The sequence below is a fragment of the Denticeps clupeoides genome, chromosome 6, assembly GCF_900700375.1.
Source record: "Denticeps clupeoides chromosome 6, fDenClu1.1, whole genome shotgun sequence".
NCBI lineage: Eukaryota > Metazoa > Chordata > Actinopteri > Clupeiformes > Denticipitidae > Denticeps > Denticeps clupeoides.
Window position 1 is genome coordinate 8,420,263 of NC_041712.1, and position 17,566 is coordinate 8,437,828.

The window sequence follows — 17,566 nt, forward strand, 5'->3', positions numbered from 1 at the left end:
AAGAAGAACACGGAATTTGTGAATAATATAAATTGGTGTTAAACTTGACAGGCTCTCTCACTGGCTCTCTCGCGAGGCGTTTTGGTGGTGTAGACAGAGAAAGCGTTGTACTCGTTCAGGTGTGGCTCCAGGAAAGCTACAGGCATGGCAGCAGCTATGTGTGCAAGGCACTCTCCTAGAGCAGGGCGCAGTCTGCAACATACACACGATTCACAACTTCAAAACCTCTGGACTCAGAGGCTGCGCAGGCATCGCATTTAAAGTTACACAATATGCCTCACCGGTCCACATGGGGAGTCTTGATTGTGCCGCAGGAGTATATGCTGCACATGATGCGGTAGCAGGACATCTGCAGGTCATCCACTGATGCACACACACACAGAAACAGAGGGCATGAATGTGTTTAAGCAAATCCCCACTCTGCAGCAATTAGTCTACAAAAGACTAAAAGACGACAGGAAATGATATCACCCTTGGCTGGGCACAAAGGCATTACTCACACATAACATCATCACCAAACTGGTGTTGGGCAATATGGTCGAAGAGGGAGGTGAGAACTGGCAGCAGAGCAATGGTCGTATAGTTTATATTCTGTGAAACACCTTTCACAGGCTAAGAGATGGGAATAAAAAACAAAAATGAACCAAATAATTAACCCGCAGCCAGCGTATGTAGTGTTTGTAAAGAATTAGGGTGGTAGTAGCCTAGTGGGTAACACACTCGCCTATGAACCAGAAGACCCAGGTTCAAATCCCACTTACTATCATTGTGTCCCTGAGCAAGACACTTTACCCTAAGTTGCTCCGGGGGGGGACTGTCCCTGTAACTACTGATTGTACGTCGCTCTGGATAAGGGCGTCTGATAAATGCCATAAATGTAAATGTAATTGAATGTATTATAGTTGTACTGGCAAGCAGTGAGGCGTTGGGGCCTTGCAGATGTCCTTTCATTGGGCAGTGGTGGCCTAGCGGCTAATCAAAGGGTTATAATCAAAGGGTTGCCAGTTCAAAGCACAGAGCACACTAGCTAATAAGAGGTGGGTTTTAGAGAACTTACCTGGTTGCGGTTAGAGACTTTTCCCAGTTTCAAGTTCTCAACCATCTTCTCAATGTCATCAGCAGCACTTTCAAAGAATGAGCGCAGGCCTGCCTTAACAATCTCGGGGCCGGACTTCATGACTGTCCTGTTACACACATATTTTTATCTTAATTTTATAGTGAGTAAAATAGTTTTGCACTGTAGCTATAATTTTTGCTTTTATGGAGACAATGTAAAATTCATGAGAACTGACCTAGCATCAAGTGATCGAGCCAGGATGTGTAGGCAGTTCACAATGGCTGGAGCATCCGTTCCTGTGTAAATATAAAGCATAAGCTTTTACAAATAGATAGGCTCCAACAATCTTGACACAAGACAACAAAAACATTCGAGCATGAATGCATATTAAAGGGAACTCGAAAATAAAATCAGACATACATACAGTCAGACATTTAGAAAAAGGACATAAATGAATTAAAGTGCAGGTGGGGAACAAAACATTGTGGCAGGCAAATTTCTTACCAAAGAGAAATACCCTGTGCCTCACCAAGGCAGCCATTTTACAGAAAATACTACAGAGATTGCAGAAAGCAGAGAAATTAGACAAGAAGGACAGCAAGGATGAGGAAATCATATGAGAAATAAGAAAGAAATCTTCCAGTAAAATAATGTAAAATAATAGAGATCATGAATAACAAATACAGTCTTCCCTCTGTATGAATGTGCACAGTGGCATGCAGAAGTTTATTCTTAAAATGCCCGTTACTGTGAATGGTTAAGTGAGAAGTACCTGGCAATCATCTCTTTTTCTTTGTTAGATGAATGACCTCCACTGCCCAGCACTTTGGCAGGTGTGGAGAGAAAATAGAGACAGTGGTTCTTAAAGTACTGGTTTATGAGGGGCAGCAGGATCTGATGGACACAGAAAATAATGTGACACTCAGTTATAAAAAACCTTCCTTCCTAAACTTCCCAGCCAAATTCATTGGATACAGGATATTCTTTACTTTATTAAACTGGGGTTCCCTTAAGACATTTAAAAAGATTTGGGGTCCTTTTTTGTTTTTGTGACCTTTTGAGAATATTGTTATGGCTCATGCTATAATCTCAATAAAAAAAATTATAAAATAAAAACCTTCCTTCACTAAAGTCTGTATGCCAATGGAGAACACAGCTCACCTTGGCAAAGAATTTAATCTCTTGTTCCTGAGGAGATTTCTCCACACGTCCGCTGCTGACCACAGCCTCTGTTGGCACAAGAGAGAATACAGAAATGTTCAGAGGACAAGTACTGAGACTCATCCTGCTAAACAATATGTTATTATGAGATCTGTTTAACATCTTATTAAGACAAGTGATATCGTTCAGCATTTTTACTATTCAGAAAGCATAAACTAAATCAATCAAACTTTAATATTCCCACTTCTTGACACAATGAAACTCACTGGTACACACTATACTGGCCTGAATATAAGACAAACTATGTAACACAAAACTCCTTTTTTTGTATATTTTCATCCAATGTGTCACAAATGAACCCAACAGGAAATATTTCAAAATGTGTATTAGATTATTTAATGGAATATCCATCATACCAAGGTGTGCGATAAACTCCTGGGCAATGTCCATCCACTTTAGCAGCTTCTGCAGGAAGCCATATGCAAACCGCTTCTCAATGGATGACGTGTCCAGTTCCATGTCCTTCAGACCTCTGTAAGGAAGGTAACATACTCACATCCTCAGACCAACAAGAATGCCAAATATTCCCACCTACCGACTGAATCATTTGTACACTCTGTACTATGAAGCACATTTTCATTTTTAGAAATAAATTTTATTCTTTAGGAATCGGTGACATACCTAGTGACTGCATAGCCATTGAGCTGCAGAAATCTGAGCAGCTCATATGCTTTCTCTCTGTCACGAGCCTTCTCCTTAGCAGTCAGTGTGTCATAAGGTACAAGGAGGGGATGCGTGCCACCACCTAAATAACACAAAACTCTTCAACACACTCAAGTACTTATGTAACAAAGTACTTATCAATAAATATATTAAATGGATCATATAGTATTAGTAAACATAAAGTGATGATGACCTTTGGCTTGCAGCTCCATCTTCTTTTTCCGACCCCAGGTGTTGTGGTAATTCTCTGCCAGTTGCTCTGCCATGGACTGTGGCAAAATCAATAGATACTCGAATACTTATGCCACCAGCATAAAGGCTTATCCTTCTGGATTAAATTACATCAGATGTTTAGCCATCAGCTGGTACAGACATCGGACAACATACCTGCAGCTCTCTGGATAGGGTCATGCCAGAGACGTCAATAGGCTGAGGACTGTAACCATGGCTGGGGTCATATGTTGCCTGAAAACAGAAGACTAATTCACTCCACACAGCATTAAACTTGATCTTCTGATCCAGTTCCAATAACATCTTTCCCTCCTACCTGTGCAGTTTGTGATATCTTGCGGGCTTTTTTCTTTTCCCCCTTGTCATCCTCTCCTTCTCTAGTCTGATCCAGGGTCCATTCCCAAGCAATCATGGCTTTGATGGACTCTTTAATGGGCCAACGATAAATTTCTTTGTCCTAAAGAATAAAGGTTACATGTAAATTAATAAACAGCTTTCAAAATGACAAAGGAATATAACATAGATCTTACATTACCTTTTCTGAGAATGTTTTATATGGCCGAAGCATGGGATGGGTTTTGCCATTTTCATCCAGCACTTCACCATAGGTCCAGTTATTCTGAATCTGTGGCAAAAATAAATTGCAAACCTATTAATCCTTTAGTTATGAAATATGGTTTAAATGGATAAGTTATTTTTTACCAAGTGCTTTCTATTCCTAATACTGACCTTCTCAAAAGCCCATTTGTCATGGGTAAATTCAGCATACTTGTTGATAAATCCATCCAGTTTCTCAGGAATAATAGTGCTATGATAGTAAAGATGAGGTATATCAAAAACTGCTGTGCAGTTTAAAGGGAGCATTTCAATCAGCTCTGAACCAAAAGTGCACTACTAACTTTGTTGTATCTACTGGTTTGGGATCGAAGTTTCCTTCTGCATCAACAGAGGCTTTCTTTTCTGTTTTTGAGGAGTAACTAGCATCCACGTAGTCTGGGGAAATGGCGCCGGCAATTGCACAAATGCAAGGCATCGCTATTTTGAAAAGCTCAGCCTCAAATTTCTACAAGGAAAAAATGAACAAACAAAACAAAATATGAGGGGTAAAGAAAACCACAATATTCAGCCTCAGAGACATCAGGTCTGTTGCATTATTTATTCCAACAGTATAAGAATGGGCCACTACCTTGTGTGCTAGTGACTCAAAGATGCCCCAGAAGAGCTTCCGAGTGAGATGGAGCTCCTCCTCTGAAGCAACTCCAAAGTTGGCCCAGCCGTTGGGCAGGCAGTAGTACTTCCAACAGCGCTCGTAGTGATTGGTCAGCAGCTGCAACCATAAAATATGCAAGAATGATCAGGATTATGTTAAAATCACCCACAAGGGTGCTTGAATTTGTATTAGAACATTACCTTTAGAGGCATCTTGGCAAATTCATTAAGAATTGGCACATCAAATACAAGTCTCCTCAGCAGATGTTGCAGCATTGAAGGCCGTAGGTACCTGAAGATTACCAGAAAAATAAAACAACTCTGTATTGGCACAAGTAATGGATGCCTGTCTCAGTTCACATTATTCAGCTCAAGATAAAACGGCTGGATGATCAATACTGGTATTGCAGACGTGACTACAAACAAGGATATTTATATTCATAATAGAATTTATTGTTTGAATGACAGTGAAGTGATTGTCACTGTGGGCAGCCATGACAGGCGCCCGGGGAGCAGTGTGTGGGGATGGTGCTTTGCTCAGTGGCTGCTCAGTGGAACCTTGGGGTTCGGGATTTGACAACCTTCCATTTACCTGTCCGCTTCCTTACCCACTAGGCCACCACTGCCACTTTAGTTAGTTTTAAGTATTTTAAACACATAATTTAAAATACATAAATACATATTATAGAGCTGTGTTCTGCAACACCTACTTGCAAAGGGACATAAGACACTCCTCGATGACGTCCCGCTGGGCCTTGGTTAAAGAGCGGCCTCGTGACAGACGGTAGATGGTGTGCAGCATTGAATCAATCATGATGGCACGATGGTCAGTGCCAGCAAATAGTGGGGCACATTTGGTGATGAGGGGCAAAACAGCCTGGCACAGGTAACGGTTGAGGGCTAATGCCATCTCTGTAGTGCTAAATGCCACCTAGATTAGGGAACACAAACCAAAAAGTTGAGCACAGCTTCATAGTGGTGGTGTATGACTTAGCCACAATAGGACAACTATGAATCTTCTTGTATGAATCAATGTCCTTTGCAACATTATGACACATAGAGCTATGTGTATGAGATAGTGCTTCACAAGACTACAAGAAAAACATAGAAATTTACTGTGCTTCAGACTCACTGTGTCGAGGGAGGCAGCTGCTCTCATGTCGGGCAGGAAGCCCACCTCCAGAACATGCAACAAGAACTCCTGATTGTCGATACCATATACACGGTCCAAGAAAAGGACCATGGGAGCTTTGTGATCAGGCACAAAACTGGCAGACATCTTTGGCTCAATGATGCTATTGTCTAAGAGGAAGAAGGATCGGAAATCAGAACATCAGAACTAAATAAATCTCACAATTTTTATGAAAGTATTTTCTTTTTGTAGAGAACATTTTTAATGACGAGACAACAGTTCATGGTGTGTGCTGCACCCTTAATGTGTTATATATTTTTCTTCTTGGTGTGCTTACTTTTTTTTACATTCACACCTAAATGTGTGGCTCTAACCTTTGCCAAAAGCTGGTATCTGCACTGGCAGGCTGATAACTCCCACCAGGTCTTCAATAGGCACCAGGGAGCGCAAGATAGCTCTGATCCTCAGAGCTTCGCCTTTACCAGCTTGAATCAACTATGAAAACCAAGAGATTTGCACAAATTGAGACAATGACACTAAATATCGTGGAACTTTTACATCAGGACTTTTAGCACATTTCTCACATGCATTTCTGGAGCACAGCGGCCCAGCAGGTCTATGAGGGCAGAGTAAAATGACATAATGGCATTTCCAAGATGCACACGATTCTCTTCATGTTGCTCCTCTCCACCAAACCTACAAACACATGTATAGGTGCACAAATAATAAATAAAACATCAAAGCATTAAAGTGTCAAAGCACTTAAAGAAATAACAGGTCATTTACAGATCTTACATGGGAAATCTGCGGTCTTTCTTGACTGAGGGCCCATCACGGGCGGGGTCTTCTGAGATCTTAATGGCCTCCTCAATAGCTGCCAACAGCCCATTGCCCCCCTCACCCCGCAGAGCAGGGCCAAAACACTCAGGACGGCGAATAAGCAGCCGCACCACTACATTCGCATTCTCCTCCACGCTCTCACCTACAACACATTTACACCAAGACCTGAAAATGATCTCATAACATCCCATCATCAGCTATATACAAAGACACAGACTGGGGCAGGGGTCGGCACCCCGCAGCTCCTTACACTGCGGCTCCCTATGACTTTGGTAAATAAATAATTATTTTTATCCATTGTTTTTTTTTATTGTAGTTTGAAATTTAAAGATTATTGTAATTTTCTAACATTAAAATGCAATGTATTGAATTTTTTTTTGTTGCTCAAAATATCTAACAAATACCATATGCCCGCCACCCCCACCAGAGCAGTTAATCAGTTTGTTCAATTAGACTAGCATTTCGAAATTTAATGCCTCCTTGGGTGAGTGAGCAATATTTGCATATCTTGACATGCTGGCCTAGTTCCTTTACACATGGCGTAAAAGTATAAAACAATATATGCAGTGTTATCTTCATTTTATATATCAAAAAGAATTTGTGGCTCCCAGTGATTTCTCTTTTGTGGAAACCGGGTCCAAATGGCTTTTTGACTGTTAAAGAGTTGCCGACCTGGAATAATGAGATTAGACTGGTGGAATTAAAATGGTTGTAATTAGCTCTAAGAAACACAACCACTAGTTAGAGGGACAGGCCAATGTTTCAAGAAACATTATGACAGTATGTGTTCTTCAAACCTGCAAATTTGGATCATAGCTCTTTACCTTTTAAATATATACTATACCACTAAAAACAAAAGCTTTCAGGGAACCTACAGGTTGCTGAGCAACATACCGTTAACAAAGACAGCAAAACGCAGAAAGTCTAGGTATTTCTCTCCTCCACAAGGGTTCCAGCCAATGTCGGGGTAGCCTTTGGACAGCAGCATAGGGCAACTCTGTAAGCCGCAACCAGCCAGGTACTTCACCACCTAAGAAAAAGAAACACTTTTCACATGTATTAAGTTTGTGCAACAAGCTGCTTTTTAACATAAAATTATCAAAGCACAGATAGTGGTGGTAGTAGCCTAGTGGGTAGCACACTCGACTGTGAACCAGAAGACCCAGGTTCGAATCCCGCTAACTACCATTGTGTCCCTGAGCAAGACACTTAACCCTGAGTTGCTCCAGGGGGACTGTCCCTGTAACTACTGATTGTAAGTCGCTCTGGATAAATGCTGTAAATGTATATGTGTGGGGTTTTTTTACATTTTCTATATACAATATTGTCTGCTAATGATTGTCTGTTAGTATGTCTGCTTGATGTTTTTGAAGTAGATGCAATGGTTAACACAGTCTTATGAATGTGCAAAGGTAAGTGGCACTCACCATCTCCAGGTCTTGCTCCTGCAGAGCCAGCGCAAGTTCATTGTTGTCAATGCAGGAAGCAGCTGCTACATCAAGAGGAGTTGACCCTCGCATCCCTAAAATACATCACCATCGTAAATTGTCAATTTACAACAGATCCATGTCTTCTTACATAGTGCTCTGGGCCGCACTCACCAAGCCCAATGCCACTGTTCTGTAGCAGATAACTCAGGTGGTCAAACATGGAGCGCTGGTTCTGCCGGCTGATGCGGCAGAAATAGCACAAAAAACGGCAACAGTTCGTCACCACACGCGGAAAACGAATTTCCTGTAAGAATTGAAAGAATTTTGTGTGGTTTTAACCTGGTTACATGACATGCAAAAAAGGAGTTTTGTATAGGTTCACCAAAAGGTACCTTACCTTAGAATCTCCTCCAAGCACATTCACCATCACCTCCATCACAGTCTCGTGCATGCCCAGAGCACGCATCAAATTGGGATGTTGGTAGAACACCTTGTTGCTCATAATATTCCTGTGGAAATTGTTAAAGTCATCATGTTTGTAGCGAAGAAATAACAACCCAAAGCAACGTGACAACACTGACCCAATGCTCTGGATTATGAGCCTCTCCTCCTCTGGGCCCATCTGCACAATAAGCAGTGAGCGTATCTGACTCAGGCACTCCAGCAGGTCCATGGTGTCCTGCACCGACACCGCATTAATGGTGTAGGCCTTCGGCAGCGCACGGATCAGCTCTCCCAAGGAGTCGTACTGCCGGTGCAGCAGGCTGAACATCAGGCGCACCAGCTCTGGGTTCTGGATAAATGACTCCTGAGCCCAGTGAATCGTGGTGTGGGAGATGAGCTCCTGAAGGGTGCCTGTATATAAAGACACACAGGGACAATGTAATGTGCTGTTGCAGAATGTTTCATTATCACCATACTATTACAATAGCATTACTGAAGAGTATTTATTTTTCCAATAACCCACAGATTCTCTTTTCATAGTTGGGCCGGATCACTATTTGGCATGGCTGTATTACATCTTTAATAGTAAGAATAAATAGCACTAGTAACCAAATAGCTCGTTTGTTGAATATTAAGTGTCTTGGTTTCCTGCCTGCTGAATGGTATCAGACTTACCAGGTTTGGTCTCTTCATTAGACTCTGGCTCCTTCTCTTCTTTTTTTTGGCGAAGGCTCTTTATTTTTTCCACCAGATGCAAGAGTCTTCCTCTTAGGGATGCATCCACCTCCTCCTCCTCTTCTTCTTCCTCTATGTGAATACCTGAAAATATAAAGAGAACAAATTACAAAATACACTTTAGCAGGTGCCACCAAAAGTGTGTGTGTACATCTGTGTTCACAAAAAAACTTACCACAGTGCGCCAGCACATCATTGTGAAAAGTCTGCAAGTCAGTGCGAACTTCCTCTGGTACAGGACAGTCTTCTTCCTCTGGACAGTTCTTAAAGTTCATCAGCATGTTCACCTGCACAAACCATAAATGTAGTCATATTTGACATGTCAGACGTGTGCATGTGTGTGTGCATGCGTGTTTGTGCAAATGCGCGTGTGTTTGCGAGCATGTGTGTATGTGTAGGTGTGTGTGTGCGTGCACTTGTGTGTGTGTGCGTACGTGTGTGTGTACATGTGTGTGCTTGCACTTGTGTGTGTGTGTGTGTACATGTGCGTGTGTGTGCGTACGTACGTGTGTGTGTGTGTGTGTGTGTGTGTGTGTACATGTGTGTGTGCATGTGTGTGTGTGTGTGTGTGTGTGTGTGTGTGTGTGTGCATGCGTGCATGTGTGTGCACCTACCTGCTCCTGTGGGGGTGAGCGGAACTCGCGGGTTTTGCGGGCAGTCTCGGCAGCACTCATCGTGAACGCCAGCATGAGTTCATTGTAGCGCTGTCTCTGATTGGTCTGAACTTGGCTCACAAACTGATCAGAGAACGCAATGATGGCCTCCACCCTGTGCCTCAACTCGCAATCACAGAAATACTGTAGTAGAGTACACATCTGAGGGAAGGACAAAGAAAAGAAAAATATCAAATTTAACAACTGTGCTCAGTAGTGCTCTACGATGTGATTAGTCAAGTCACATTAAAATAGTAGAACCTCTGCCGATATGAACCACATAAATTATTGCTTTATTAATAGAGGAAGGATTCAACAAAATCTATTGAATTCAGAATACAAAAACGATTTTAAAATGATTTTACATTTTACAAGGGACTACACTGAAAGAATTATGTTATTGAATACTTAAGGTGTTCAGGTTTCGGATATCACCACATTTCAAAGTAGTACACACCACCTCCAATGCGTAGTTCACGACAAAACAGTATAAAAAATGAAATTAATTTAATGTTAAAAATGAAATAAATTTGTCAATACTAAATGCATGTATGATGTGGCTTGGCTTTGAGGCAAGTTTCTAATGCTTATTGTTTTACTTTATACTGTTTCATTAGAGCTCTGTTGTAATAAATCTGGTTTGATTACCATTTTTGAACACAAGGTTTAATAAAAATGTAGCATTGTGTTATGATACCTATTTTTACAAAGCTGTATAATTTGCATAACTTGGCATGTAATCACTGTACTTATTGATCATGATGGCATTTGCTTTGTTGTATACCTGCAGTTTAACAGACTCAGGAAGCTTCATGTGCAAAAGGCCTTCATGTAGACTCTCTTCCTCATGTGTCTCTGCCTCTTTCTGATCTGACCCTTCCTCTTTGTCCTCTTCTGCTTTTTTCTCAGTGTCAGTCTTCTCCTCTTTGCTATCCTCCTCTCCTTCTTTTTCTGTAGTGTCTTCTAGTTCTTCTTCCTCCAGATCTAGCTCCAGCTCTTCTTCATCCTCCTCCTCCTCTTCCTCTCCCACCCCCTCATCCTGAACTTCGTGGTCTGTCTCCTGCTCAGCCTCCTCTTTCTGTTCTGTGCCTCCCTCCTTCAAGGCTGCTTTTTCCACTGCTGCCCCTCCTTCCTCTGTGGAGGGGTTCTCTGCCTGCTCCTTGAACACAGTGGGCTCGATCATCTTCAGGATGTGGGTCACGTCCTCATCCTCGAACACACCCATGATGAGCAGCGTGCTAGTGAGCTTCAGGATGGGTACGAAGTGGAACTCAACACTGCCACCTACTGGGTCCCGCATAGCCTGTCCACCATCCTGCACTGCTTCAGTTAACATATTTAACGCTTTGGTCTTCAGGATCTGCGGACAGAGAAATCACGAATTCTGAAATTCAATTATTTGAAATTGCATTTTCATCTTTTCCTCTTTCTCCTTCTCCTTACCTGCAGAGGAATTATGGGGCTTAGGGTATAAATATCTGCATTCGTTCCAACAAAGCCTGTGGGTGAGAAGTGCAGTTTGGGCCGTAGGCAGGTGGTCAGACCAACGCCAGGCAAGGCATGGGACTTCTCTGCATCCGAGTAGAGCGTGATGCTGCGTGTCTCGTCTGTCATGGGCACTATAAACTCATGGTTGGTCATGAGACGATTGCGTCTGGCGGACTCAAGGTGCATACTGATGAGCAGGTCGTAGTAACCACTGCGGATGGGCCCGGGCAAGTAGGTATTCTCAATGGCGTAGAAGAGCTGCGACTCATCCACATGGCTGCACAGGGCATGAGCCACACGGTTGTTGCCCAGAGCACAGACTGAGCCGTAAAGCTTCAGGGTGTGGTAATGAAATGTCATCAGGTCCATGCGCTCTGACAACTCAAGGATGTCAATACATCTGTAATAGAGAGAAAATGTAACAAGCTAAGGGAGAAAAAACACCATGACCAGACACATCCAGTCCACAATGGGTAGACCTGCTAACATGATCTGGGCACCTGAAGTATTAAGTGACAAGCTTATGGAATTAGCCATGTGCCATGATCCATAATGTTCCAAAAAAAAAATAAAAAAGAAAAAGGAACATTAATAATAAAAATTTTATACAAATGTCGTCCAGAATAACAATTATGTGTATAAATGATGAATCAAAAAAAAAAAAAAAATACAACAAAAAAGAGATTCACATTTACATTTAGAGCATCAGACACCGTGGTCCAGAGCGACAGTCTCCCTGGAGCAATGGTAGTAAGTGGGGTTTGAACCTGGGTCTTCTGGTTCATAGGCAAGTGTGTTACCCACTAGGCTACTACTACCGAGAAATGAGACTGTAGCACTTCTGTAATACTGAAACTATAACATGCCTGTTCTCCTCTGGGATGTGCAGAGCCATCATGGTGAGTGGCTCAGAGCATTCAACTTTCCAGCCCAGTCTCTCGCTGATACGACATGTCTCAGGTGACAAAAAGTGATTGGGCATTCGGCTCCAGATTACAGGAGTCAGCATCTGAACATCCAGTCGTGGAGGACACTGAGGGACCGGGTTCTTGCGGTCACTGCGGAACATGGCTGCTGAGATGGGCATGATGTTCTAATGGAAACAAAATGCAAGTAATAAATAAATAAACAAATAAAAATATGCCAAAGTACTTCTGGGCACAATCATAACGTTCAAAATAATAAATTAATGCATATATTTAATTCATTCATTAAATTGGAGATGATCTGACCTTAAGTTTGCCCAACTCCACCTGCAGCACATTTTGACTGGAGGGTAAAACAAATACAGCCGGGAACAGTTTGGTGTTGGGCTCCACCTAATAAATACACAGATAATAAAGAAAATAAAATAAATTGCAATTTGGGGAAACATAATTTATATTTTTGAGAATATTGCACAAAAATCTTTCTGCTCAAAGTTTGTGCTCCGGCACATACCCCAAAAATCACAAAGATATTACAAGGACTTGTGGCAAAATACATTTAACTAATCAAGCTCACTGTGTGGTTTTATGAAACATGCATATAGATTATTTCAGCTTTATCTCAAGCATTCTACATGGTGAACTAGAAATGAACACATCTGCATCATTTTCTGACGTCATTAAGGGGAGGTGTTCAGATTTCCTGGTCGGGAACTCGTTTTTCAGCTGACCTGGTAGAACGTGTTGACCTCCTTCCCATTGGCTGTAAAATTCATAAGACCTGTATCAAGGTCGACAAGGCAACCAATCACAAGGTCCTCCTGGCTGCGTGTCTGCTGCGAGTTGCTGAACTCTCCACCCCATACCATGTAGCAGTTGCTGCGCTTCATACTGGTCAGAGAGAGAGGTCAGAGAATATTTTAGTGTCTGCATTATAGCCTGTTTGTGTGTCAACTGCTGTACTCCAGGTGTCACTGACCTGTCGTGGATGTTACCCTTGTCATCGCCCACAGTGACAGTAACATTACGCACTTTGCTGAGATCAAAATGGGGGTCGTACTGATGGTAATCAGGGGTAACCCAACCTGCCCAAACCCCTGTGGCCTCCTGCCCCGCAAACACGCGAACAGAGTAGTAATACTGCAACCCAAAAAAACAGGCATAGGTTCAATTAAAACAGGTACTATGTCGGGCATTTATATGTAAAGATATAATTCCACACGTGCATTAAAAGAAGCTAGGGTGGAAATCGGATCATACTGTTGTTGTGCTCAGGATGACGTCAACATCATCTCGGTCATCTGGGACAACATCTTCCACCAGCCGAGGAATGGCAGGTACTACAGGTGGAGGTGCAATGAAGGCAGCTTTCTTTGCCTTGAAAAGGAACCTGCAGGATAGTTAAAGACACCACCCCCACAAACAGTAAAAACGGCATCAGTAAATGGACAGACCTATTCTCAGCGATTAAATCCAATAATAATTCGTTCATCCTAAATCCCAGCAAATTATTTACCTACTGTTGTCAGTATATATAAATATATAACTGTCCAAATAACTTTCTCATCTGTCTTTAACATTCATCAATAATCCTACCCTTTCTTTTTACTCTTCTCGGTGGTCATGTCTTTCTCATTTTCTTTAGTGCCTGGTATCTCCTTGGGTACAGATGGCTCCTTTTCCTTCTCGTCCTGCTCCCTGCGTGTAGCTGATTTTTTCAGCTGCTCAAACTCTGAGTCAGGCTCCACGTCCAGAGCTTCGTCTTCAGGGATGGTGAGAGCGCGGGTGATGGGCGTGCTGCCTGGATGGACCTTGAATGTCTCATGGAACTCGATGGGCATGCTGAGACGTAGGAAAAGCAGGTCAGTGTTGGCATTCTGAGACCCAAAAGTTTTGTGGGTTAGCTTGAGGCAGGGGGCGCTGTCCACAGTTCCATCCACACGGGATACCTGCAGGGCACAGCATGTTTGAAATTAAGTGGGAGAAGAGGAAGTTACAGAAATATTACTTGTTAATGATCCTTTATATTGCAGAGCAACTTTATGATATCTATCATGCCTATAATAACTGTATGGGGCATTTAACCTCTGCAGCGTTTTCTTGAGGCAAGAAGCCTTAACACACCTCTATGTGTTGGTGGTCTTGGGGAACAGGGTCAAACTGGGGCAGGCTTTTGCTGAACCACATGGTGATGTCTCTCTTCATGTTGATTGCAAAAGGCTCAAAGCCCTCCTGCAGGCCACAAATAGTGAAGTAGCGCAGGCTGCTAACGTTCTGGCCAAGGTTGATGCGGCCCACTTGTGAGGGACCCAAACTACACACAGGGATGAATCCTGTTTCAAACAGAGGATTTTGGTAAAATTAGATGCAAAGAAAACTTTTCTATTTTATTCTTTTCAGGTCCTTAGAGTGCATCATCTTTTCATTCATCAGTGATATTCCTTTTTCTCCTCACCTTCACCAATCTCAATGTCCTTGAAGGCCATCTCAGAGCCTGAGTCACTGATGAGCATCTCCCCATTTAGTGTGAACAAAATGTTTTGCTCAGTCAAGTCAATCATACAGCCTACCACATCACCCGGCAACCAGCTCCGCCCAAATGGCTCGTTACCCACATGCCAACGTTGAGCCTTGAGAGAAATAAGGAAACCAATTCATCTCATGTTACCCGACGAGAAGAATAAATTCTCACAAAATCAGTGAACAATTAATACATCAGAATTAAATTGTTGCTAAGAAGTGAAGTGACAAGAGACACAAACCTTGAACCCATTGAAGACATATGCCATGTCATCTGCACCCAAATCTACGTCTGCTCGTACGTTGGGGCGCGCCCAGCCCACCCGCATCTCCCCCACTGTCACTGCTTCAAACTCAAAGTACCACTTCCCCTGCGTCACTGCATATGATTTCTCAGCCCGGAAAATACGGATCTTATCACTTCGTGAGCCTGACATGCCGTGCCCACCTAGCAGGAGGGAGATTGAGGTTCAAGAAGAAAATGCACCTTTAAGAAAGTTCGTTAAAAAACACAAATGCCAGTTGAACAGACAGGTGAACCTTCAGACAGACTCACTGCTCTCCTGATCTGGTGGCTCAATATTGTAGCCGTAGCCAATGAGAGTTCGGACAGCTGCACACACTGTGTCCCTGTTGGTCTTCTTTGTTTTCTCATCCAGGAGGTTGTACGGAACAAGGCGAGGATTGCGCTTGTTCACTATGTCCTAAAATAAAACCAACTTTGTGGGCAAGGTCAGAACTCTGTGCGTTATACGGTTTAAAAAATGAATTCGGTCAATATTCCCTGAAGATGGAAAATGACTCATGAAATAAGCAGTGATCCATGGCCATATAGGTCTTAGTGAGAAATGTTATACAATAACTCTGCTGTGAGATTGACAGCAAATATACAGGATACAGGATGAGTGCCATAAACTACAAAATGGAAAAAAAATACCTGCACAATGCTGTAGGTCCAGCCTTGGCGCACCCGGTCACGTGCCCACACGTTATGCCCATTTTCTGCTAGTCTCTCCACCAGAGTGTTCTGATTAGGTGTCAGCTTTACATGATTCATGTCGAGGGGAGCTGGTTTATAACCATTGCTCTGTGCATATCTAAAATCAACAACAACAACAACAACAACATCTAAATGAACTAATCGTTCTGCAACTAAAAGAATGAAAGGATGGAGTCTAATTTATGTTACCAATCCTGGCCTGCAGGTGGACTTACGTTTTTGGGAGTTTAATTTTCTTGAGGTTCTCCTCAGCCTTCTCATCTCCCATACCTACATGACAGCCCAGAGCAAGTAAAGTCCTTCAGAAATGAAAGAAATATTTTTTTTTAGAAAACACCATGTATTGTTTGTTGGCATCACAACCAATGAACAATACATTAAGTCAACACAATTAGTAAAAAGGTTTTGCCCAAACCCATGAGACACACTTGAGTGTTTCTCCAGCCATAGCAAGATTATAGTTTTTCTCTGGCTCAGGCAGGTTTGTAAAGTCCACCAGACATGGATGCAATTTTTTGTTATCATCTCTGAACTGAAAAAAGGAAGTTAAGAGAGATGGTAAAGGAGTATGAAGAATTGATAATAAAATAATAAGAAATAATAAAAAGATGAAGCAAATATCAAGTGGAGACCCACTGTCCCATAGGTCCAGCCCTGCTCAATTCGAGTTACAGCCCACAGCTCATGACTGTTCTCTGCCAGCTTCTCACGAATGCGCTCCAGGTGGGGCGGAAGCACAATCTATAGCCAGAAAAGCAAAAGAATTGAAGAAAGAAAATTAAGATATGGGGAAAAAAAAGTAAAATTTCAGTGGTTTTACCTGAATCGTGTCCACTGGATAGGGGGTGAATGCTGTGTGGGAGAGGGACTGGGTCGGCCCCAGAAGGTTCCGGACGCCATTGAAGTCATGCATGTATTCTTTAATAGGTTCAATGTGCAGTCGGTCCTTGGGCAGGACTGCCTCATAGCAGGGGGCATAGCCTGGAGGTGGCAGGAATTTAAAGTCTCCATGACGACCACCCAAGAGGAATCGCACCCTTGAGACGCAGAGAGAAGAGGGAGTTCCATTAAAACACTGTCTGCCCCAAAGCTGAAGAGCTCTTTCATATGTCACTGTCATTATAATAATCATCCAATTTAATAATTATTATTCTTAACACTCTTATAGCCAAAGGCAATGCATAGTTTTAGTGGTGGCCTAGCGGTTAAGGAAACTGCCCCGTAATAAGAAGGTTGCCGGTTCGAATCCCGATCCGCCAAGGTGCCACTGAGGTGCCACTGAGCAAAGCACCGATCCCACACACTGCTCCCTGGGCACCTGTCATGGCTGCCCACTGCTCACTAAGGGTGATGCTTAAATACGGAGGACACATTTCATTTTGTGCACGTGATTGAAATGACAATCACTTCACTTTATTGAGTGCAATTTTAGTTCATTCAACAATTCGGAATGTTCTCTTACTTGACGCCAGCAGAGAAGCTCACAGCAGGGAAGAAGAGGCCATCAAGATTGAAGTTCTCAAACATGCCCTGTACTGGATGGCCATTGATGCGAAAGGAGATACTTGGCACACTCAAATCCAGGCAGCAGCTCACAACGTCTTCTGCTGCTAGGATGTGTTGATTGGGTGAGGCTACATGCCTTGGGACATGTCCTGCTCAGAGGAAACAGGATGTTAGAACATCGCATTCTTTTAAACTAAGGTGTTTATCGGCTCTAACTCACTACACTAACCTGACCACAATTGTAGCCCATCAAAGCTATATGAGTAGAGGTCATCACCAACACCATTGCTCCCCCACCCCTCTCCACCTCCAGGGTATGGGCTGTAGCCCTCAGTCAAAGCCCAACCCACACGTAGGTGAAAGGGCTGGGCAGTTACAAAGGGATCCACATGGTCCACCATCAACTCATAATACCACTTCTTGTACTGAGTGGATCCCTCACATGTGCCCAAGAAGATATTTGGTCTCATGCTAGAAGAGAAGAGAAGGGTCTTTGTTTTTGAGAAACATA

General features: G+C 42.8%; 1 protein-coding gene across 16 annotated transcripts in view; it reads right to left on the reverse strand.

Moving 5' to 3' along the window:
* The window catches only part of LOC114792497 (ryanodine receptor 1-like), a 53,319-nt gene that overhangs the window by 26,801 nt on the left and 8,952 nt on the right, over window positions 1-17,566 (reverse strand). For all 16 annotated transcript variants that reach the window (XR_003750130.1, XR_003750129.1, XM_028983717.1 and 13 more), the window contains exons 19-68: window positions 17,285-17,526; window positions 17,012-17,204; window positions 16,370-16,586; window positions 16,186-16,290; window positions 15,978-16,081; window positions 15,765-15,848; window positions 15,487-15,646; window positions 15,106-15,253; window positions 14,792-14,997; window positions 14,485-14,659; window positions 14,154-14,362; window positions 13,626-13,978; window positions 13,290-13,419; window positions 13,009-13,169; window positions 12,761-12,920; window positions 12,336-12,422; window positions 11,970-12,196; window positions 11,059-11,503; window positions 10,400-10,975; window positions 9,577-9,777; window positions 9,138-9,249; window positions 8,903-9,046; window positions 8,365-8,638; window positions 8,181-8,292; window positions 7,955-8,087; window positions 7,781-7,875; window positions 7,248-7,383; window positions 6,309-6,495; window positions 6,098-6,209; window positions 5,888-6,008; window positions 5,514-5,683; window positions 5,092-5,312; window positions 4,583-4,673; window positions 4,359-4,499; window positions 4,072-4,235; window positions 3,902-3,980; window positions 3,708-3,797; window positions 3,489-3,629; window positions 3,329-3,406; window positions 3,135-3,210; window positions 2,900-3,023; window positions 2,635-2,750; window positions 2,219-2,286; window positions 1,830-1,951; window positions 1,562-1,611; window positions 1,293-1,353; window positions 1,058-1,184; window positions 501-612; window positions 282-363; window positions 62-192 (exon numbers count right to left, since the gene is read on the reverse strand). Coding sequence is in view for 14 of the 16 variants with exons in the window: in XM_028983717.1 (XP_028839550.1) it covers window positions 62-192; window positions 282-363; window positions 501-612; window positions 1,058-1,184; window positions 1,293-1,353; window positions 1,562-1,611; window positions 1,830-1,951; window positions 2,219-2,286; window positions 2,635-2,750; window positions 2,900-3,023; window positions 3,135-3,210; window positions 3,329-3,406; window positions 3,489-3,629; window positions 3,708-3,797; window positions 3,902-3,980; window positions 4,072-4,235; window positions 4,359-4,499; window positions 4,583-4,673; window positions 5,092-5,312; window positions 5,514-5,683; window positions 5,888-6,008; window positions 6,098-6,209; window positions 6,309-6,495; window positions 7,248-7,383; window positions 7,781-7,875; window positions 7,955-8,087; window positions 8,181-8,292; window positions 8,365-8,638; window positions 8,903-9,046; window positions 9,138-9,249; window positions 9,577-9,777; window positions 10,400-10,975; window positions 11,059-11,503; window positions 11,970-12,196; window positions 12,336-12,422; window positions 12,761-12,920; window positions 13,009-13,169; window positions 13,290-13,419; window positions 13,626-13,978; window positions 14,154-14,362; window positions 14,485-14,659; window positions 14,792-14,997; window positions 15,106-15,253; window positions 15,487-15,646; window positions 15,765-15,848; window positions 15,978-16,081; window positions 16,186-16,290; window positions 16,370-16,586; window positions 17,012-17,204; window positions 17,285-17,526 (7,853 nt within the window). In the remaining 2 variants the exon portion in view is untranslated. The remainder of the gene's footprint in view (window positions 1-61; window positions 193-281; window positions 364-500; window positions 613-1,057; window positions 1,185-1,292; window positions 1,354-1,561; window positions 1,612-1,829; window positions 1,952-2,218; window positions 2,287-2,634; window positions 2,751-2,899; window positions 3,024-3,134; window positions 3,211-3,328; window positions 3,407-3,488; window positions 3,630-3,707; window positions 3,798-3,901; window positions 3,981-4,071; window positions 4,236-4,358; window positions 4,500-4,582; window positions 4,674-5,091; window positions 5,313-5,513; window positions 5,684-5,887; window positions 6,009-6,097; window positions 6,210-6,308; window positions 6,496-7,247; window positions 7,384-7,780; window positions 7,876-7,954; window positions 8,088-8,180; window positions 8,293-8,364; window positions 8,639-8,902; window positions 9,047-9,137; window positions 9,250-9,576; window positions 9,778-10,399; window positions 10,976-11,058; window positions 11,504-11,969; window positions 12,197-12,335; window positions 12,423-12,760; window positions 12,921-13,008; window positions 13,170-13,289; window positions 13,420-13,625; window positions 13,979-14,153; window positions 14,363-14,484; window positions 14,660-14,791; window positions 14,998-15,105; window positions 15,254-15,486; window positions 15,647-15,764; window positions 15,849-15,977; window positions 16,082-16,185; window positions 16,291-16,369; window positions 16,587-17,011; window positions 17,205-17,284; window positions 17,527-17,566) is intronic.